This window comes from Prinia subflava, chromosome 10 (assembly GCF_021018805.1).
Source record: "Prinia subflava isolate CZ2003 ecotype Zambia chromosome 10, Cam_Psub_1.2, whole genome shotgun sequence".
Classification (NCBI taxonomy): domain Eukaryota; kingdom Metazoa; phylum Chordata; class Aves; order Passeriformes; family Cisticolidae; genus Prinia; species Prinia subflava.
Genome location: NC_086256.1, coordinates 27,286,224 through 27,309,744, shown reverse-complemented (window position 1 = coordinate 27,309,744; position 23,521 = coordinate 27,286,224). Strand labels below are relative to the sequence as shown.

General features: G+C 44.8%; 1 protein-coding gene across 13 annotated transcripts in view; it reads right to left on the bottom strand.

Moving 5' to 3' along the window:
- The window catches only part of RASAL2 (RAS protein activator like 2), a 165,283-nt gene that overhangs the window by 59,440 nt on the left and 82,322 nt on the right, over positions 1–23,521 (bottom strand). For 12 of the 13 annotated variants that reach the window (XM_063406559.1, XM_063406561.1, XM_063406562.1 and 9 more), the window contains exon 3: positions 16,747–16,870. In XM_063406559.1, the coding sequence (XP_063262629.1) occupies positions 16,747–16,870 (124 nt within the window). Of the gene's footprint in view, positions 1–5,526; positions 7,881–16,746; positions 16,871–23,521 lie in introns of those variants that run through there. The other variant, XM_063406565.1, reaches the window with a different exon arrangement.

Here is a 23,521-nt window from a genome sequence, read left to right as displayed (position 1 = left end):
CCTGGAAAGATAAATAGGGACAGAAAGGCTCAAAATGAAGGTGAGAAAAACAACAAACCTTGAAGTTCTCTAGTATATAATAATACAGGAAATTCAGCCAGGCAGAACTGTTGGATTTTCAGAACTTCACTGGTGAACAACCATGGGGTACTTTTTTCCCACTTCCACACCAACTTAATTACATTTTTGTACTCAATCCAACTTCCTTGATATTCTCAGAATAGCCAAGGGATTCAGCTAAGTAACACTGCTAGCAGGATGGCAAGTTTGCAAGTACCTATTAATGACCACTCCAAAAATATTAAGCTAATTTAATTCCAAATTAGGGCCAAGGCGTTATTTACAGAGCCATCCGCTCTGGAGTGCCTTTCCAGACTGGGAACCATATGCCTCATGTCAACAGATATCTTGTATTAAAGTGTGAATACACCCAGCTATACATTTAATGAGCAGAATGTAAAGGGTTCTTAATTTCCGATGCTGGCATTCACAAGATGAGATTTTTCCCAAGAATTTTTCTTGCTCACCTTGCAGGCCACATAGTTTGCACAATTCATGTCTTCACAAAAGTTGTATTTTGTGAAAATAATTGATTAAGGCAGTTTTGTTGGCATGCTTCCACCATTCATGTTGGTCTCTACTATTACTACCTGACCTGCTGTTTTTCCTTGGGCGTACAGGCTCAAGCAGAGCTGGGAAACAACCAGGAATGATTTTTCTTATTTAAACTCATTTGGATGACATCCCCAACAAGCAAACAAATGAAAGAACAAGTTAGTGAGGGCTGGGGTTTGGGTGGTTGGTTTGGGATCTTTTGTCCTTCTATGACTCCACATTATCACACAGAAAACAGAGAACTAGAATTTTGAGAAAAACAATTCACATGACAGAGGACTAAACATCAGAGAGAAATGAGTTATCATTCAGTCTGCAACATTCTGGTTCCATCAGAATGCCTGACACCCACATGGATGTTTTCCAAGTGCTGTGGGATGCCATTCACCATGATCAATGCAATGACCATGACACTTCAGCTTCTGGCCAGGCCACACAGGAACTGCCCCATCAACTTAAGCATTATTTACCCTCTTCCTACAGCTTTTGGCTCCAGGTGACAGCCTTACGTAGCACTCCCACAACGAGTTCAACTTGTTGCTTGCAGCACAACCTAAATACCAGTGATTCCTGCAGAGCAGGGTGGAGGTGCTGTGCCAGCAGGGAGCTTTACTCCACCCTGAGGTCACTGCCTGCTCCCTTTATGTACCAGGAAACCGCAGCTCTGCCAGCACCATCAGGTGGGAGCTGAACTCTCCATGACTGGCACAACCAAAAAACAAGAATACCTGCACTTCTAACACCACATAATGAGACAGAAAACCACCACCAAAAAGCTCTCAGTGTGCAGTAGCCTGAAAGCACACGGCTTGCACTTACCAGGCAGGCAGCAGAAAAGCAGGAGCATTCCAGAGAACGAGTGGCTGTGAGCAGCAATGATTCCCTACCCCTGCCCGTGAATCATGAGGTCTCCCTCCCTCCTACCACGCAGTCCCACCTGTGTTTATAGGAAGACTGTTCATCTCTGCAAAGGCACCAAAATGCAGCAACTGCCAAAGCGCAGGGCCCTGCCAAACACTAGAGATCGGTGCAAGAAAGGCAGCATATGGAGGGGATTTTTAATCTGTTCCCAAATTAAGGACCAGATTTGGTGGTGAAGCAAGGGAAGGGAAGAGACTGCATAGTTTAAGGAATTTATACAAGGACATACCAAGTCCTCCATCTTGTGGACATGGACTTAATTTCTGACTGATGCAATATCTTAGAGCTTCCTCCTGGACACTGGTGAGAGTTTCCCTGCAGAAAATACAGCTGAGATTTTGGAGGGACCTTTGGACATACCAGGTAAGGGCTTTAATAGCATGAATGCTGTGAAGGCTGGCATTAGGATTATGCTTTATTTTGTATGGTTGGCATTTTTCTGTAGCCATTACCCTTGGAACCAAACAGATGTGGAGACAATTACCACACCTAGTCTAGAAAGAGGACCTGTCAGTCACAGTTTCAGTGAGACTTAGCTTGGAAATCTGACTGAAGCCTACTCCAAAACTAATCAAAGCAATTAGGAAAATGGATTAATAAATAGAAAAAAAATAGCTTCAATCTCCTTTTTAAAAGCTAGATGTTGATTTTTCAATGCTTGTGGTTGATGCCACATTTGAAGGTTGCCCAGAGACTCGACTCTAAGGAAATGTGTTGGCAGAGCTGTTTCACTTCTCTGGCAGGTGTTCACATCACAACATTGCCCTCCTAAAGTCCCTGCTGAGCACACTGCAGGTGCAGAAGAAGAAAAATGCACCATCATGTGTTACCAGAGCAGCCCCACAGCCCAAGGATCAGCACTGTTCTGCTAGGCAAGAACGTATCAGGAAAAATTTCTTCAACTGAAACAATGGTCAAGCTGGAACAGGCTGCCCAGGGAAGTGGTGGAGTCACCTGGAAGTGTTAAAAAACATATGTGCATGTGGTTTTTAGGGACATTGTTTAGTGGTGGCCTGGGATGTGCCAGGTTAACGGTTGGAGCTGATGATCTCGGAACTCATTTCCAACCTTAATGATTCTCTGGTTCCACACAGACTCACCACAGCCATTCGTGGCTGCCACCACCTGCTCAGAGAAGCAGCCATCACTCTGTAACCCAACTTCTGCAGTCATGTGTACCACAATAACTTCACCATCATTTCCCATTAAATCCATAACATGTATATTCTTAGCCTGTAGACAATTTCACATGTGGTAGTGTCAAAACCATAAGCTCTGCCTGCAGCTGCATCGTTTGCTTGCTGAGTCCCTGTGCAGATTTCCCTCTCCCTCACCAGAAGCAGTCACCCATAGCTGAAGAAAATTAAATGGAAGGGGATCATTAGGTCTCCCTTCTGCCATTGGCCCAGTTTCAAATTCCACCATTATTAGCCCTTCTAAAAAACATTTGTGCTATCTGATGCCAATTAGCCAAGAAATCCAGATAAAAGAAAGTGTTCCCTTTGTGAAGAATTAAAGCCTGGACAAGGTACTTACCTCTACAGGCTGGAAAATGCATCTGTCTCTTGATGCCAATGAGCCATTTACAAATGCCATCCACACCCTGTAATTTGCTGCATCCCCAAATTCTCTGACTTCCAATGTTACACGTTACACTGATTCCCAGATATCAGAAAATGGCAAGGTTAAGGCTCAGTGTAGCAGAATGTCCCTTCCTCCTGCTTATGCACAAATGAAGCTGATTTGTTCCCATGAGCTTTAAAGAGCCATGACAGATCTTTCTGACACAAGTTATCTCAAGTATTTATTGCAGTTACACTTTTTCCCTCCCCTCTCCAGAGATTTTAAAAAGAAAAAGAGCGAGAGCACCCACAGAGTATCAAATAAAGCTGGACAGAACATGTAGAATTTGCAGGAATCTAAGTTGCTGCTCACATCTACCTTACACAACTCCCCCGGTATTGTACTCTTAATTCTCTACTCTATTAACATGTTAATCGTATGAAAGAGCCCCAAAAAGAGACAGGAAATTCTAAAGCCAACTTTGTGGTAACTACCCCAAAATCACCTAAATGAAATTTGGAAGGGATAGGCATTGTGGTGCCTTGAACTTTTCTGAGCAGTTTGCCAAAAGTTTGCTTGTTTTTCAAAGAAACGTGTTTTTGTCTGAAAAAAGCCAAGGCAGGAGGTTTTCATTTTCTGATCATGTAACTCAAAAGCAGCTGCAGAACAAGCCCATTGGTTCAGGCTAACAAAAACAGTCTCTCCAAGTTAGTAAATTAGTATTCACCCTGTCTACGGATGAGGAGGAAAATGACTAAGGAGGACGTGGTAATCAGCACCTCTGAAAGGAGGTTTCCAAGGTAGAAAACATTCAAACCAGGACATTCCATTCCCTGGTTCCTTAGACAACATTTATTGGTTTTGTAGCTCCTGGAAAATGTTCAACCATATCAAAAGGCAGGAAACTTAAATGCTTTCTAGCTTGCTATCACTTAATCCATTTTAGGACAAAAGCTGCTGGAAAAGCGAGCAGCATTGCTAAGGCAGCATCCTTTATATTGAAAGGAAACCAAACCTCCTTGTTTTCTATGTGCAACCTGTAGGATTCCCTGAACTGCTTTGATTTACCATCACTTTCTGGAGGACAGGAAGCAAGGCTGGCAACATCCTTCCCATGCTGGAAACATCACATAATGCCAGCCACAAGTAAACACTGACAAATATTCCCACAGCGTGTCCCTGAATGATGATGTCTGGCTGTATCTAGAAATCCAATGTCATTTAAAAATGTACTGACTTAGGCAAGGGCTTTCAGTGAGAGGGAGAAAAATAAACTCATGATTTAAGTGACAACAAAATAGATTTTTAGCTCTCAAAGCTGTTTACAAAAACCCATTCTTCACTTTTTCATCTACATATTGTTCTAATACTAACATTTCATTTCTGTACCGGTGAGTAGAAAAGTGCCAACGTAAACATCTCTTTAAAGACCTTTGCAGAAAGCTGAAATCATGAATGAAAGAGTTGACACACACACGGAACATGGATAAAACCGCTGCAGGTTTCCAGTTGCTTTGAGTCACTTTAAATCTCCAGCAGAACACCTCTGTGCCTCCCAGCCAACCCCGGCCCACTGGGGTTGGAGCAGGGATCGGAGCAGGGATCGGAGCAGGGATCGGAGCAGGGATCGGAGCAGGGATTGGAGCAGGGATCAGCTCTGGGATCGGAGCAGGGATCAGCTCTGGGATCGGAGCAGGGATCGGAGCAGGGATCAATGCTGGGATTGGAGCAGGGATCGGAGCAGAGATCGGAGCAGGGATCGGAGCAGGGATCAGCGCAGGGATCGGAGCAGGGATCAGTGCTGGGATCAGCGCAGGGATCGGAGCAGGGATCGGAGCAGGGATCGGAGCAGGGATCGGAGCAGGGACCAGAGCAGGGATCGGAGCAGGGATCGGAGCAGGGATTGGAGCAGGGATTGGAGCAGGGATCAGAGCAGGGATCGGAGCAGGGATCGGAGCAGGGATCAGCTCTGGGATTGGAGCAGGGATTGGAGCAGGGATCGGAGCAGGGGTCAGTGCAGGGATCAGAGCAGGGATCGGAGCAGGGATCAGCGCAGGGATCAGCGCAGGGATCGGAGCAGGGATCAGCGCAGGGATCGGAGCAGGGATCAGCGCAGGGATCGGAGCAGAGATCAGAGCAGGGATCAGCTCTGGGATTGGAGCAGGGATTGGAGCAGGGATCGGAGCAGGGATTGGAGCAGGGATCAGCGCTGGGATCGGTGCAGGGATTGGAGCAGGGATCAGCGCTGGGATCGGTGCAGGGATTGGAGCGGGGATCAGCGCTGGGACTGGTGCAGGGATTGGAGCGGGGATCAGCGATAGGATCGGAGCAGGGATTGGAGCGGGGATCAGTGCTGGGATCGGCGCAGGGATCAGTGCAGGGATCCGCCCTCTCTTGCGCGGCCGTGTCAGGAGGGATGTGTCTCACCTGTGCACTGCATTTTGTGGGAATGCTCTCAGCTCCACCATGGTCCTGCCAGGATGCCAAGTAGGAAGGCGGCGGAGTCTCCGCGCTCTGCTCTCCTCTCCTCTCCTCTCCCCTCCCGAGCGCCCTCCGAGCCCCGGCCGGGCAGGAATGCAGCGGAGCCGGAGCCAGCGCCGGGCTCCCTATTGAGCTCCCCGGCTCAGGCTGAGCCAGCGCCGCGCTCCCAGCGCCGCCTGCCCGCCCCGCGCAAGCGATGTTCCCCGGAATCGGCGGCACGGTGCAGCCGGCACGGGCACACACTCCATTTTTCCTGTCCCAAGGGAGCGTGGAGGAGCCGGCAGGCAGCGCAAGCACTCGGGGTGGGGTGGAAGGGGTGTGGGCAGGAGGAGGCACTCCTGTGCAAACCCGTCCGATGCTGAGAAAACTCAGGGATTTCAAGCAGCTGAGTCCCAGGCTAAAATCAGCTACAGGGAAACTTAAGAGGGTGATCTCGCTGCATTCGCTGTCCAGAGTGCAAGAAGCCAGTTTACATGAAAACATCTCATGAGCTGGGCTAGGAACTACATCTGAATGTGTTTGAAAAACTGCCCTTCCTTTGAAGATGTTTCCCCACTTCAAATGCTTCCACAGCTTAGGAAATACACAGCACCAAAAAAGCCCCAAGAGTCACTTGAGCAAACAATGAACTTCCCTCCTCCCTCTTTGTTTTCTGCACTGCCTTTTATTTTTGTCTTGAAATTCAAAGATCTGTGGCTTTGGTGGAGTCTGATACCAATTGCCTTTTCCTAGGCTCTGTACTTTTTTTTTTTTTCCTTTAGTTTAGAAGTGCTGAGAGCTGAATTTCGAGGCTTTTTTTTTAGCTATATAAATTTTATTATTTATAGCTCTTTAAAGCACAGAAGCCAAATCCTTACATTTATTTATATTTAGCTATATAAATTTTATTTCTTTTTAGCTCTTTAAGGCACGGAAGCCAAACCCCACACGGTTTGGTTGCTGCTGCCACCACACCCTCCCCTTACACGTTGTGACACCCTGAGAGAAGAGCGTGTCATGTTTAAAAGCCCATGGTCTGCCCTCCAGCAGGTCCCACCTGCCAGCCCGAGCACACAAACACACACACAGAAGAATGTGAAGTTGTTCAGCTTGTTGCTAAACAGGCCAGAATTGCTCACCAAGAACTGAGGGGCTCCATGCCCCCTCCTACCTTTTGCTGCTGTCAAGAGCGAGTGTTCTGTTTTATTTTTAATTTCCTTCAATTTTTCCCTAATTTTCTCTAATTTTGCCCTTTGATTGGAGAAACATATTCTCCTCTGATTCACTCCTTCTTTCCACTACCTTTTTCTTGCAGGGTTACATAAAATGAGGTTCTGCACATTGTCTCAGGTAACAATTTCCCACACCCCCCTGTGTTTTCCCTGGAAGAAACAGTAGCTTTGGTCACCCTACCTCCTGCCAAGGCTCAAGTGGAAAATCTGTGGGAAAAGCAAGCCTAGCCCTTGGGAAAGAAACTTATTGAATGCATGCTTAAACAATACTGACTGCAAAATAAATAACAGAAAATTATTTATTATTATTTACTGCTCCCTTGCCCTCTAAAGCCAATCACTAAACTACACCCAGGGATCCTGCACCAAGAGTAGCACTGAAACAGAAGAGAAGCTCCAAAAAACCGGAATTTTCCCCCAAAAATCTGTCACTAACAACAGCATAACAAAATATACAGTCCCCACAAAGGACAAATTGACCTGCTCCTTGGAAATGCCCAATTACTGGAAGCAGCAGGGAAAACTTGGGCTCACAGTGGAGGCAGGCTCTGCAGAAGAGCAGCAACAGCTCCCATGATCTCCTGTGTGTGCCGCCCCTGCAGGGCAGAGCCGCGAACGCTCTGCTAATTACACAGCTCTTCATTCCAGAGCTCGGGACCAGCGGCATCCGCAGCACCGCACAAAAGCATCTCCCCCCAGGCTGGAGCAACAGCACACAGCTCTGTGTACCATAGGGCACCAGGGAAAAGATGGAAAAAGTCAGGACTGGGAAATGAAAGTTAGCTGTACATCTCTTCAAAGGGTTCATGTGCTTTTATGGGCAAATTCTTTTCTTTTCTTTTCTTTTCTTTCTTTCTTTCTTTCTTTCTTTCTTTCTTTCTTTCTTTCTTTCTTTCTTTCTTTCTTTCTTTCTTTCTTTCTTTCTTTCTTTCTTTCTTTCTTTCTTTCTTTCTTTCTTTCTTTCTTTCTTTCTTTCTTTCTTTCTTTCTTTCTTTCTTTCTTTCTTTCTTTCTTTCTTTCTTTCTTTCTTTCTTTCTTTCTTTCTTTTCTTTCTCCTTCCTTCCTTCCTTCCTTCCTTCCTTCCTTCCTTCCTTCCTTCCTTCCTTCCTTCCTTCCTTCCTTCCTTCCTTCCTTCCTTCCTTCCTTCCTTCCCTCCCTCACTCCCTCCCTCCCTTCCTTTTTCTCTCTTTATCTCTCTTTCTTTCTTTTTTTCCTTCCTTCCCTCCCTCCCTTCCTTTTTCTCTCTTTATCTCTCTTTCTTTCTTTTTTTCCTTTTTTCCTTTCTTTCCTTTCTTCTTTTTCTTCTTCATTTATTTATTTATTTATTCATAATTTGTCTGGATTTGTTTACATGTTTTTCTCCTTTTTTTCCCCCATAATTTAGGATTCCTCTGTTTTAAAATCAGGCTCTAACAGAAAGGTTAAAACTTTAGATTCAACTCTGAAATGTGGCCATCATCTGCCTATTTCTCCCAAAGAAGCAATTTTTAGTGATGCAAGAATGTTCAGTGCTGGTATCTAGTTTTTGTCAATCCTACAACTTGCTGTATGGACCTCAAAAAAACATTTCTGAAATGCTGAAGAATCTGTCTGACTCAAGCAAAGACATCTGCTGAAGACTTAGGTAGAAAGAGTTAATGGGGCAACTGATAAATAAGTAAATTAGGGGTGGGAAAGGCAGATTATACAAGTACTTGTAATTCTAGAAATCTACCCTGTTTCAGAAATTTGAAATGCAGTTTGCAAAATTGAGGGATAAAAGTTGTTCCCAAAAGACTGTGACATTGAACAAAAAATTATTAGAAGCCCATGATAATATTATGTGTCTTCTGTTCAAATAACAGGACTTTCCTGCTACTGCTTTAGCTTGTCCATGCCACAGAACAGTGGAAGAAAAAGCATTAGTGAGGAGGAACAAGTGAGATGACTGGAGTTTTTAATGGTCAGATCCTCACCTAAACTGCATCCAGCTCACTGAAAGGTCAAGGAAATATTTGCAGTTTCAACAGAGACATAAAAATAAAGCAGAAAAACCCTGCAGTTCTTCACTGGGTGATGCACGAGATCAAGCAGCCTCAAACATGCATCAAGAATTATTGGTCTGTAGCCAAAAGCACCTCAGTGGACACAAATTGTATCTTAATGGGCAATAATTACTGCTGGAATGTATAGTCCTCTCCAGCTCCAAGGATTAGTCCTCTCCAGCTCCAAGGCTGCTTTTGGGAACCCAGGATTAGTCTGCAGCACAGAGGTGCCTGGTAGAAGAGTTCCTGATGAACTCCAGTGGAGTTCAATAGCTCAGTTTTCCTCTGTGGCTTTTTTTACTTTTCCATTAAGTAAATTATCTCTCTCTGCTGAGCTGCTCAAACATTTTTGTCCGTTTTGCAGATAAAAATCACAGTTCTAATTCTTTCCTTCCCTTGTGCCATGAAAGAGGGATCACTGACAAAGAGTGGCAGGTTAATAAAATCCCCGGTATGTGCTTGGGCCGTGGCTCCACTTATAGCGGCTCCATCAAAGCCAATGCAGAGAACAGCTCTGTATCACACCCAAGCTCCCCTAACTCCGGGCTGCTGCTGGGGGTAGTTTGGAACATCTCCCAGGTGGGATTCAAGGCCAGCCCATCAACACAAGAAGGATGTGAGCATGACTTCGCTGTGTGAAGCCAAATCGATTCCCCCGGCAAGGAGCAGCACCAAGGAGGGTGGGAGAGCAGGGAGACAGGAACGTGCACATCCCTGCACAGCACAGACAGCCTTGTACATTTAATTCCACACACACTTCAAACTCGATGCATCTAATCCAATCTCACAAATACTTGCTTTTTTGGGCTATCAATTTATACACTAAAGCAATAAACTGATCAACAGAAAATCCTGTAAACGAATAACAAACTCTGAACCAGATGAATACTTTTAAGTTTAGCTCAACAGTTCAAATTAACTCTAGACAAGACAAGAAAATTCAGGCAGTAGGAAGGAAGGAAGGCTAATTTTGCACTAGGTGTTAAGCCAGTTGTTACTGATGGAAAAAAGGTAAGTGTACACGGTTGGGTGAAATGTAATTACTTTTTGCCACAAGAAAAACAACTAGAAAAGAGAAGCTACAAAATCAAACAATCCACAGTGAGTTCATGTATGATTTAAGGTAGATTTCTCCAAAGAATTTTATAAATAATTTTTTATTGCTGTTCTTGAGAAAACAAAGGAAGATCCCAGAGTCCTTCATAATAAACCAAGGTTTGGTTAGAACACAGGCAACAAACCTGTCCCAGATGGCCCTTAGCCCCCAGTTCTTAGAAATTGCTTCATTGCACAACATGCTCTCTTTACAAAGTGTTCTTTATGCCCTCAACATGCAATTTAAAAATCACTATAGTGATTTTTTTTGTGTGTGCTCTGGAAGCAGTGGGCAGGGATGTAATATACATTTCCAAGGGAAAAAAAAAAAGCCCTAATGGATTATGTGTCAATATTAGAAAGCTGAGATTATGTGTTCTTACCCCTTATCTCTGCCCTAAAAAGGTTTAAGATCTAAACAGATAAAATTTGCTTCATGATGAAACTCAGCTTTCAGCACAGATGATCTGTGTGCAAGGGAATAAAGTTTCAGCAGCATTCAGAACAAACCCAAATCCTTTGGCTTCGCTTGCGTTATAGAAGAAGAAAGATAGCAGCTTGGCAATTTTCTGTATACAAATAACTCCAATTGCCCTGGGGAATGTCACTGAGATCCAGGCATCCTGTTTGTTACATCCAGCCTCCCTGGAGTCAGCTTTAATTTCAAGCAGAGTTGTCTAAACTCTTCATCCTTCCAAATTGCACTGTACGTTGTCCAAATTTCAGATTACTTCAGGGCTTTTCCCAAAGTTTCCTAACCTCTTTTGTGGATGCAAAAGATAGCAGGGCACTTTTCACACAGTAGATGTTTCCCTGTGTAGCCTGTAAAGATGTCCAAGAGCAGCTGGATTTCACAGGAGGTTTTTTAAAAGGCAGCTCATGGTTTGTATGCATTTGCATTTTGGGATAGCACATGACGGGTAAGAAATGTCATCTAAAGACTTAAAAGGTTTAGAATTTCAACTGATTTTGGCATAGTTACACTCCTAGTTACTCACACCCAAGTCACAGCACTAAGAGATCGTGACCCAAGGGACCAGACAGTGAAGCAGGCAAGGGCTGTAGTTGTCAGCAAACTCTTGTTTGTGTAATTACATGAGCCAAAGGCTTCAGATCCCAGCTCCCTAAAGGCTCCCACGCACGGCTTTTGGCAGCTCTGGCAGGTCTGGGCTGAAGGGAAGCAGAGAATGGAGCCATGGGGCTGGAAATGCACGGGCCCACCTGCAGCCTGTGGAAACACCTCGTGGTGTCCCAGGCCACAGCGTGCAGAACCGCGCGCCCCGTCCCGACCCCAGCCCTGGGGACACTGCAACTGAGCTTTGTGCTACCAAGCACAGGTCACAAAGAAAAAGCAAATCCCCAACCACTCACTGAGGCTCGCTAAATGACACGACAAAGGGAACTGGCAGCAGGGCACCTGATTCTCCTGGGTGTGCAGAGAGGAGGACGGGAATCTCTCACGGGTACACACGAACACGCTCGTGCAAGCCCAGCTCGGGCAAACCCTGAGAGCTGTAAACATGTCAAGTCAGCACATCTGAATCCACCTTCCTCTCAGAGATCCTGCCAAACACACCCCTCAGTCTGAGGGCTAAACCCAAGCCCTGTTTTGTATCCCTGCCATGCATAACAGTTGACAGTAGATGGGTATTTTTTGCACATGGCAGCAGGGTGAAAAAGCAGACAGCGCTACTGGGAAAATTACTTCATCAAGACACACCATAAATCCCCACAGATGAGATACAGGGAGCTGTAAAGTGCATTTTTTCATCCCTGCTTTGTAACAGATATTCTTTGTAGGCCAAGCTGAGTGGTGGAAGGTGAAGGACAGCCCTCTTGCTGGCTTAGAAGTTACAGGACTTCCATTATATCAAATTCCTGCACATCTCCTAAATAAATCTTTGCAGAACATAAAAATCTTTACTGAGTGTAAAAACTGGTGCATTGCAGATTCTCCCATTGAGCAGGTCACAATCAATCCTTTTTCTTCCAAAACAAACTGTCTCCCTCTCCCCACCTCTAAAACTAGTAACCCTTTCCAGGTATTTATCCTAGCTCTTATCGTACAAGGATGTTAATTATGTAGTGAGCACAGAGTAAATCTGTTTTTTCTTTCATCACAAATACTCATTCCAGCTGGAATATACAGAAAGCAAAGCTCAGCTTTGATAGTTTTAGCTGTAAACAACTTTTTCTTAGAAACAGCTTTTATTAAAATCACCCCAGGAATCTTTTTGGCTCTTGTCTGTCTCTCCTGCCAGGTTTTTACCTGAAGGAAGAGCATGAGCTGGGTATTGGAGCAATCCTCCCCAGGCAGGAGGGCTCAGCAGAGACTTGCAGGAACTGTTTTAAGAGGTGCACACTATGTACCAATGAAACCAGATGCTGCTTAATTTATCTTTTGTTACTCACTCCAATTCCAAAGCCTCTGGATTTTTAGAAGAGTACAGAGGCAGGATTTCTGCCCAGCTAACTGCTCACCTGGTAGTGATGCAATTTGGGCCTGGCATCAAAACAGATCAGTGCTTCATTCTCAATGTTAGTGGCTCAAGGTGAGGACAAAACTAAAATTTGCAAGGAACATCTTCACCTCTGACCTGATTTCAGCAACCTTTATTCAAGAGATGCATATTCAGACTGAGAAAAAGCAGGGTTAATTTGCTTCAACAAGTGAAATAGTATCTTTTTTTCTTCTTGGTTTCAGATCCAAATATAAAAAGAAGATTTATTTGCATCACCACCAGCCTTTAAAAGTATCACAGAATCTCAAAAACTTCTCCCTGACGATGCTCTTTCCTAATAATTTAAAATTTAAAAAACCAATAGCAACAAAGACCAAACCCCAAAGCCTTTCCTCACTTTCAATTCCTCCTCATATTTTCACATATGCAGGCAAAACCCCCCTTATTAATGTCACAAAGCTGCCAGAATCCAGCCTTCTGCTGTGTAGTCTCCTTAACAACTCTCATTTAGAGTGAGCAGGTGGCGAGAAGGAAGCAGAGCAAGAGAGAAGACAATTATTTTGGGAAAGGAAGTGGTAACTGCTACTAGCCTGTCAAACAGCATGAATGGTGGAAATCTGAATCATGCTTTTACTGTATGAATGGGCTAATTCCAACACACGATTATAAACAACGATCCTTTCAAAGGATGTAATCTCCCTAACAGGAAAAAATACACCTGTTAGAAAAAGAGCAGGATCTGAAGCAGAAACAGAGGCAAAATGGAGAGGAGCCAGCTTGAGTTCCCCTTCCTGTGGCATTTAGGTGCTGCTCTCCAGGGCCTGCATCACACTTTGTAATAGAATTGGCCCATTGCAAATAACACTTGAAAGAAGGTTAGAGGCTGTCAAGCTGGAGTTAGGAACAAATTACAGCTACATTTTTAGCTTTCTTGAATGGAGGCTCCTCTGAGTAAGTGCTGCCAAGATGAAATCCCAGCAAGTAAATGACATATTTAGAGTGTGCCTGTTCACTCACAGAGGTATTACTACAATGATAGGGATTATGCACCAAGGAAATTTTATGGCATATATTTAATGGATGGCTTGCTGACACAACTTAGCGTACAGTGCATTTTCCAGACAGGAATTAAGAATCTCAGCATTAGCAACAACCTCTCCACTGCCTGCAAGCAGAGGGCAAGCTTCTAAGCTAGCAGCATACGCTGAGTGCCTCTGGAGTTACAGATTTTAAATGATCTTATTAGTTTTCAGTGTTTAAACAAGTCACTTTCTATCTTGTGTTTTCTTTTCTGCATCTGCCCCTCCGGCCCTCGTTTGAGGGTGACCACAGTGGTTTCTGCCTGCACAGAAGGGATGGCTCAGCTGCTCCTCTGGCAGCTGCTGAACCATCACAGATTACGGCTTGCTGTACTGAAGTATGTGGAAATTGGTGTCTATCTTGGTACACAGGGCTGTAACCACGGTGGTGCAGCAGCTGCCTCCCAAACAGCTGAGCCTACCCTGCAGCAAGGGTGAAAAATGAGAGATCCGGCGAGAATGACTTCAGCAGCCCTTGGGCAGAGCGCACTTGACTTAATGCTGAACTTTGGGGAGTTACACATCTCTTGCCTCAATTTGTCAGATGTACCGTGGGTAGTTTCTCTCCCACACACTTCCTAGGAATGGTGCTGCACGGATGTGTGCATAATTCTGTAAGGAATGCCACAGAAATCTGCAGAATGGGGGCTACTGCTGATTATGCAAAGCCCTTGAAGAACACGCACTGTTCCACTTGCTCCATCAACAAGAAGATTCTCATACAAGTTAGAACTTTATTGCTTCAAATGAAAACGAGCCCCATCACCTTATCCCCCCTCTTTCATTTGTAATAAATAAATCTATTAATTAGTAAATCACAAGAGAGGTATGGCAACCTTACTTAGGGAAAAGAGCAAATGCTATTGCTGTGCCTTCACCTCTGCACTAGAGCCCTTCCTAAGGAGCTCCTCTGCAAGGAGTAATTTCAGATATACTGTCAGATGCAAGGCCTGCAGTTGCCATGTTATCCACATGCTTCCCTAGGACAGGCTTGATATTCTTATCAGCTCTGCATAGCAATTTCTCTACCAGATACTGTAGCTGCCTCTGCTGCGCCTTTCAGCTTTTGGTGTCCATTCCAAAGCTATTTTAGTGCAGTTGTTATCTGTACTGCTTGTGATACATCCTGGCTGCCACCATCTGTTTCTTTCTCTGTATAAAGATGTGCAATGGTTCCCTTCACTAATGTGTCCTCTGGCTCAGCATCTTGACATAAAGCTATTCCCACTGCTTGCTATCAACCCACTTTTTTCATTAACGGGAATTCTGTAATCATGACAAGGGACATTTTTAACCAGGATGTGAGAACAAGGGAACTGCCTAGGGCACTGCAATCTGACATTACATATGATTTTCCCTCCCCCTCACTCTCATCCATACTCACAGAAAGGGCATTGCTCAATTTTCCCCTTCCCACTGCATGCCCAATCGCTTTGCCTACACACTCTGTGACATCTGTATTCACTACAGTTGTATCTCTACGTGGAGAAGACCATGTAAATGTCTTGTACTTTTAATATATTCTTGTCAGGCATAGATCAAATAACACACTACAAGATGCCACTTGCATCTAAAACTGAAGCAAAATACACAGCAAGGCAGACACCAAATAGCAGAGTCATCCATTCTCTATGGCCTTCACGAAAAACCAAGAATGTCACAAGGTTCTATTTAAAAATACAACACTGGGATTTCCAGCTATTGAGATTCTCAGTCAAGTCTAAAAAATCTACTCATTTTTTGCACATGGTATAGAAGAAGAAGGCATTTAATTCTTCAGTTTTTAAAGGTCTTTCCAGCTTGTGAAGCTACAAATAATATTTATTACCTAGTGCAGACTGGCTGCAATACAATTCTTCATTCACCTCACTAGCCATATACCTGGAGTAAGTATTTTGCCTACAACACTATGTAAACATGATTAATACCAGGTTTAGTTCTAAACAAGAATGAACATTTATTCATGTGGCAAAACAAGATGATCATTTAGAGGTGCATTAGAAACACCACACACAAATCCAGTCAGGGCTATTTTCATGTTGCTCATTCCAAAGTATTTTGCAGTTTTCCCTCCTACATCCCCAACTTTGCCCTGTTTATTTTCAGACTGCCAAACTGGAATCTAGGAAATAAAAGAACCTTATCTGCCTTCCTCAAATAAGGAAGAGTTAAACAGTGCTATTGACAAGTACAAATAAATAAGCAATACAGTTGCAATGTGTTAATTAACTACCTACAAGAGTAGAATTTTCTTTACTTGTGTGCAATATACTCCCAGAATAAAATTCTTAGTAAAAAAAGCCAGCTGAGGCTGTGAAATGAAAAATATCTTATCTGCCCTTTACCTTTGATAGCAGTTATCAAGGCTGCTTTACTATTTACAGATGCATGTTTATTCCTCATAGCTCACTCTCCCAGGAATGACATTTTTCACAGCTGGACCAGGGAAGAACTGTTCCTAAGTCTCAGCAGCCTATGCAAAGGAAAGCTTCTTGCACAGGCTGTGAAGAGGAAGAAGAGCTCACACGTGTGCAGTTGCTGCATTTTCCTTCTTTTCTGAGAAGAGCTGGAAATGTGCTCTTTATGCAGCCACAGGTGGGGTGGAAAAGAGGGGGATGTGGGCCAAAGCTGGCCTTGGGGAACTACTGCAACGGAACTTTCGTCTATCATTTTAAATATGAAATTTAAAGATACTTTTAACCTATCTTTTCTTTTGCTTTGCCTGAATTTCTACATGGATGATTAGAGCCAACAGCAGGCAGATAGCTGCTTCTTTTAGGAACTGCACCCCGAACAGAAAAACCTGTTATTCGGTGCTTGTTGTGAAAATATGAAGCAAAGGAAATTCCAGAGGTGAGGTAAAACATAACCACCTAACAGTTCTAAACCAGCAGGAACCACTTAGAACCACCATCTGCAAGAGCTGTGTCCGCTGACCCGCATCCAGCAGCTCTCCCCTTTAAATCCCAGGGCTGCCTAGTGAGTTTAAAAACACAGCTGCAAAGCTCCCCGTGCGCTGTGCTCCTCCAGCAGCCCAGAACCATCTCCCCGGTATTCAGATAAATCCTGCTGTGCTCCTCCAGCAGCCCATCTCCCCGGTGTTTGATAAATTTGGATAAATCCCGCTCTCGGAGGCCGCTTTGCTGGAGGCATGAACACACAGCACCGCCCGGGCCGCGCGGCCCCCGCCTCCCGCGGCGGCCCCGCCTCGCCAGCTGCCCTGGCGGGGCGCTGCCCTCCGAGAGCCCGCAGCTCGGCCGAGTCCTTTCCCTCTCGAGGCCGAGGCCTCTCTTACCTAGTTGGGCGGCCCCCTCTGCCGGGTACTCGGGGAACTGGCCCTCGGACGGGACGCTGACCGTGCGGCGCAGGCAGCGCCCGCGGGAGGCATCCTGCGGCTCCTGGATCCCGTCTGGAGGCACCTGCAGGAGAACCACGCCAAGAGCTGTTAACTCGCCCCCGGGACACGCTGGGAATGTGCCCTTTGATAGGGCTTCGTTCTCTACTCATCTGCTCACAGGGCACAGAGAGCTATGAGCAGATGTGGCGTTATCACAAAATTCTGGAGGCTCCCCGGGAAAGGGCAGCAGGGATGAGGAGCATGCTCAGCCCAGCCATGGCTACGAGCAGGTGCCAGCAGCCTCTGACCCCAAAGCCAGCAAAGCACTCCTGCCTCTCCAAACTGCTTCCCCAGGACAGAGCCATGCCTGCTTCCACACTGGGAAAGCCAGGCAGAGGCTGCTGCTCAGATGGCTCCAGGCATCTGAACAGAAAACAAAACCAGAAACAAAACAAAAGCAGAAACAAAACTGTGCAGAAACAAAAAGTGTGCCAGCTACCTGGTGGACAAAGGCGCTGGACAGACGGCCCCAGGCTGCAGAGAACCTCCTCCAAAGATGAAGACCCCTGAGCAGCGCGCTCATGGCTATGCTCCAGTGGGTCTTGGCATGCTCAGCTAATAACTGAGCTCAGTATTGGTGAGACACTGGATTTGTGGTCGCTCCAGCCCAGAGAGCTGAGCCACCTGCAGCCACACAGGCAACCGTGCTGCTGGGCACTGGTCACCAGCGTTCTGTTGGTGGTCACCAGCATTCTGTTGGTGGTTACCACCGTTCTGTTGGTGGTCACCAGCGTCCTGTTGGTGCCCGTTATCATGCCTGGAACCTGTGGCTGGGCAGGGCTCCCCTGAACCTTCCAAGGGCTGGAAGAAGCCTCAGGGGTGGGGGAGATTCAGTGCCCAGGGACTGGAGGGAGGCACAAAACATCTGAGTGTACTTTTGCTGAGGACTTTGGTTCCAGCAGTACAACTGCAGTACATGCAGCATGGCAATTTCTTTCATATGGCTATATAACACACAGCTTGCACCTAAAGGAATACAAGCCCCTGTCCTATTTCCTGCGCTGCTTAGCCTTTCATATCTTCAATCAACCCTGAAAAATGAGTATTAATAGCAAACAAAAAGCTATCATTCATTTGCACTGAAGGCTGTAAAAGATCTCAGAGATACTGCATTTTTTAGAAACAGGCTGCATACTACAATGGCTCTCACAAACTAGTTCTGGCATTTCCTGATTTCTAAGCACTTAGCATTCTCTTAAGGTCATTTTAAAATGCTATTCATTACTATCCTGGTCTGTTTGCCTCCTTCAAACAGTGCCCATTTTTCAAAACAAGCTTCCCAAACCCTGGTGCTTATTCTGATCAGACTATTGTCTTCTCTGGTGATTTTTACAGCTGTGTAATCTCTGTGCAAAAGCACATCAGTAAATTAAACAGAGACTAATTTTGTTAGTTTGTGATTTGTTCAATCAAATCCACATATTAAATTTTCAGTTCTCATCTGGAGGCTCCATTTAGTCTTATTCCCTTCTGAACACTCTCCTGATCCTTTGCCTCTCCTGATTTCCTCCAGAGAATTTTTTGGTGTGCCCCTGTGAGCCGTATTTCCAGATCAGCTATTACCACACACCTGCTTCAGCACCCCTCAAACCCTGCCACACTCCTGTTGCAGTGAACTCATTGCACCTACACCTCCCTGCTTGCTCTAGACCAATACAGCTACTGCAGGGTTGATTTCCCCACTATTGGGTCTTTTTCCACTGAGAAATGAACGTGGGCCCTCTTTCCAAGCACACTTCAGTACCTTTGTGGGCTTTCAGATGTGGGTTGACAGGAACATTCTTTTAATCAAATCCCACTGCTGCCACCCCACAGCCACGGGGACCCTGTGGATGGGCTGACTCTGCCACAAGGGAGAGGAGAATGGGGAGTGAGCCCACAATGTCCTCTGAGTCCTTGGGAGAAGCACACAGGCTGCTGCACACCAGAGTCAGGGGTGAACAGAAATCTCCACACCAGAGACAGCACTGACCATCACACAGGCACTGAGCCCTTAGAGCAGGACTGAGAGCCCAGCTCCCAGTTCTGGGTCACTCAGCTCTTTGTACCAAACACTTGCCCAGAACAGAAGCATTTGCTCAGGCTGCACACTAAAAGCAGTCCCCTGGTGTAGCTGTGTTCACCTAGAGCCGTACAGTCCACACCAGCAAAAACCTGCTTTTCTTACTGTTTAGAGTGGCTTGAGAAAAACCTGCCATCATGTGTTTCACTCAGTAATTCCATAAACTGTATAAGGAACAACATTTTAATGCTACATAGCTTGTTCTGCACCACAGAATATACAACATCCCCCAATTTAATTGACAAGATTAAAGTAGCAAAGTAACTCAAAAAGATCCCCTTTAAGTCTGACTTTAAAAAGCTTTGTAATTTGGAGAAGTAAAACTTCTCCAATACCATAGTCTCACACATGAGTCTCTCTCTCTTGGAGTTAGTTTTTTTTGTCTCATATTGACAAAACCCCCCTAACTCCAAGACTGCAGGACGAGTATTTATTGCTTAGCATGAGACCAGCCTGCTCTAAAAAAAAATACAGCTTTGTGAACATGTGAAAGGAGCTTGGTCAGCAGCTCTGCATCTCTTGGGACAGGACACATTTTGAACAGTTGTATAAAGTGCTCTGTGGTCTGACAAATGGATTCATGGATGGGGAGACACCAAAACACAAGGAAGTGTACAAATAAATACCATGTGAAGAGCAAGGCAGACACCTGCAACCTCCCCAACACTCCTCTGGCCCCCGCCACTGCAGCAAACAGTTCAGCAAAGGATTGGAGAGAATGACAGAGAATGCAGAGTCAGGACTCTAATGGTGATTCAGCCTTTCAGCTCCTTTTTTCCCTCCCCATCCAGCTTTATCCTCTTCTTTCTCTGTTGAGACTTTACCAACCTGGGCATTCTGTGACCCTGAGGTGAGGTGCTGAAGCTGCTGGCTCAGGACTGCGATCTGAGCAGTGTTAACTCTGTGATACAAACTTAATAATTTTCATCACAGGTCACATTTTCGTGACAAATTTCATAATTTAATGAGGATGGGTTCAGAGCTCAGACTCTAAACCCTTGAACAGCATCCCATCTCACATGCCTCTGAACATATTTTTAAAGTATAAAAAGTCTGTATTGGGGATTTCTGGCAGTTTGATGATGAGGGGATTTCAGAAGAAATAGGAGTAAGAGCTTTCCAAGCATTTAATGCCTCTTTAAAGGTAAACTAAGATAGTCTCTGTTTGAAAAAGCAGGTGAAAAAAATGTCCTCATTGCAGATAAGATTTTTCAAGATTGGAAAGAGTGGTTCAAGACAAACTTGAGAATTTGCAGACTTTTCTGATCAAACAGTCAGGAAGTTTGGAATCATGTCAGAAAAACAGTTAAATAATTCAATTTAATTTTTACCTTCCTTCAAAAAGTTAGAAGCTATCTAAAATTTTGACATGGAAATCCACTTTAAAAATGTTGACAGCAAACACTTCTCTGGGCTTTTGGAAGTTAAATAATTAAATTTGCATGGGAATTGAGGCAAGTATTATATTATGGCTGGGTTCGGCTCTGAAAAACTCTTATTTACAGGTGAAACATGTTTGCTGCACGACCCCCAAGGTGACAAGTCCTTAGAGGAGGGCAGTGGCTCTGGGAAGAGCTTCCCCAGGGCCCCACGCAGCAGTGTTTGCTCCTGCTGTTTTCCCCTGGGATCATCCCTCCCATACCACCTGTGGTGTCAGTCACAGGAGATGGAAGAGCAGGAAAATACATCCCACGTGTGCTGCTGCTGGCCTCTGCCACCTGCAGCACTGAGCAGTAGATCTTGTCACAGTGAATGCAGGTCTTTGCTGTCCTTTGCCCTTGATTAAAACCACCTCTAAACCCAAGAAGAAAGATGAGGTTTGGGTGCAGGGAGGAAAATGGAAGAGTCTAACACCATGAAAAGTATTGTTCATCTTCGTTTCCAAGCGAACACAAGACTAAAACATTCTGCAGGACTGCAGCCAAGCTGCTGCCAAAGCCTGCCTGAAAAGCAGCCCAAAGCCAGGTGCAGCCATTTGTCACAGCCCTCACAGTGGAAGTGCTGTGCACAGTGTCTGCAGCCACTCCTCATGAATACTCATTCCCTTTCCCATTTTAAATGGCTCTGGTTTTGCAGACACTTCCCCCTCACAGCTCCTCCCACCCAATGGAGCAGGTTTCCCAGAGCAGGTGACATCCACACCTTCCTGACAGGGGAAACTCTTCCTTGGAGAAAAAATACCTCATTTGTATGGGCATCAATCTAGACCTGTTCTCCTTGTCTTGGAAAATGCTGCTAAATATTATCACACTGGGATATGCTGTAATAATTGCACATCTCCTGTCACTCAGAACTCCTTATTTGCTCAGTCGTCTCTCATGTTCCTACAGGAATTAATTTTCTTTCTACTTAATTTTTGGGCATTGATCTCTTCCTTTCATTAATAATTTTCATTCTTCAGTCTCACCTATTCTCATTTTATAAAGTTGACAGGTTGTCAAGTAATTAATGTTTTTCTACACTAGACAAGGTGATACTGCCAGACTATTTTTATCTAAGTAATTACAGATATATTAGGATTAAGTTGCACTTCAAAATGCCTCTGATTTTCAACCTACTCTTTCTCTTGCACAGCACAAAATTGCTTGCATATACTTTATTCAAACTGCCTTGATAATAAATCCATAGTGGTGGGACACTGTGAGAAATGAGTTTTCTCTACTACACTGCTCATTTCTGTAGTGTTCTCTTGGTCTTAAAAATCTGCAGTTCATAATGCTGTATTTTAGAGGCACTAACTGGAAAAAAAAAACAACTTAGCATTATAACTGAAACAATGGAGAACTCTTCTATTCACCTGTTTACATTTTGTATATGTTTTTCCCTTTCTGACCTGGACACACATACTTGCAGAAGGGTTTTACAGAGCAGTATAAACACACATTTCTGTTCCCTTCCAGACTCCCACAGGCCAAGCCTGTTAGATTTTATTCCATGAAGTAACAAAGCAGATGGACAGAGAACAAAATGAGAGGTTTCAGACTCACACCTTTCAAGTTGTGTCAGACTTGTGAAGATGCAAGTGCCCGCTCTGGGCTGCAAGGGCACTCTGCTCTTGCCATCTCTTCCTTCTTTCCCCTCTTGCTCACTGGTGGGTGTCCTTCTGTCCTGAACATTGTTTCTAAGATCCTCTTCAGCAGCCCAAAGGAATTCTGACCTACTCACTCTGTCAGTCATGACCCTGTTCAGAGCAGGAATCTCTCCTGCTCCTGTTGCCTATCATCTTTTGAGTCAACAAAACACTTCCTCCAGCATCACCTTTCCAATAATTTTACTCTGAACACAATTTTCATTGATTTCTTAGAGTAACCTCCCTCTTCTTTGTTCACCTGGTCTTTGTTTAGGCTCCCTGTACCAGTGGTCCCACCCAGGAGCTTTTTATGATTCCCCTTGTACAGATTTTTCCATCATTATGCTCTTAACAAGCATCTCACCCCACTGCTGCCTTAGGCCTTTGTGCACTCCTGTTTCTGGATCACATTTCATGGAGCCTCTTTCAACTCTGAATGACTCGCCAAGAAAAATTTAACTGCGCTGCCTCCCCTCCCCTTTCTCAGGAAGACTGCAAAGGGATACTCCTAGTTCAGGAAAATTAGAAAAGGTGTAACTCCAGAGTATCAGCCCCGTGTCTCCCTCCTGACTGGCAGTTCTGTATGTTGAGTGTTTCCGTAAGGGACTGTGCACGCTGCTGTGTGTGCAGACTCAGAAGCCAGACTAAAGCAACCTCTTATTTTCCTACTGAGCACTCATGGCTCTGCAAGGACTTCCCTTTTTCCTTTCATTTTACAGTAGTCACAAATTGCTTGAAAATCAGAATGGCAAATCTGACTCCAGCTAGAGGCTTCTGAAACAAATCCCATTATCAGCATGCGGAGTCACACCTGCACCAAAGGCATGTCTGCTTGGCCCATCTGCATGCAGCATTTCCCAAAACAAGCTATTCCTCATTGTGGTAGTGCAGGCAGGTTCCTTTGAGAGCACACTGCAAGAATTCACACTACTGCTTGCTTTCCTGGGGTTACTGCTACACTTAAACCTCAGGTGCTCTATAGCCTGATACTGAATGTCCTCAGCTTCTGACAAAAACCAGAGTGCATTTAAACACAGAATATAATGATGTGATCCATTGGACTTCCCACCTTTACTCCTCAGGATCTAGTCAAAAGACTCATCTTCCTCCCAGCAAAATGCTTTCAGCTGTCTGGAGTAGGAGAAATAAGAACCCCTAAGTGCATGATTACCACCTCAGGTAACTACTTGTGGTACAAGCCAGAGTTGTTTTCAATTACATTTCTTTAATGAGATGCATCTTTTTGGTCCAGCTATGCTGGTACAGCACTGTTTTAGAAATGATTCTCACATCTCCTTAAGTTTCTTTAGTGTATACTTCAATTCCTCAGGTGTCAGTCCTGTCAGACTAGAAAAGGAATTACATAGTAAACAAATACCATTAAATGGGCCTTCCATTTTGCCTGTATTTGATCACCCCTCCCACGCATCAGCATTAATGCTGCTCCCTACTAATAACTCAAGTCCTTCTCTAAACCATTTCCTCCCACTCTCCCTATGCAAGGCAATATTTCATTGCAAATAAACCTGAGCACAGCTGAC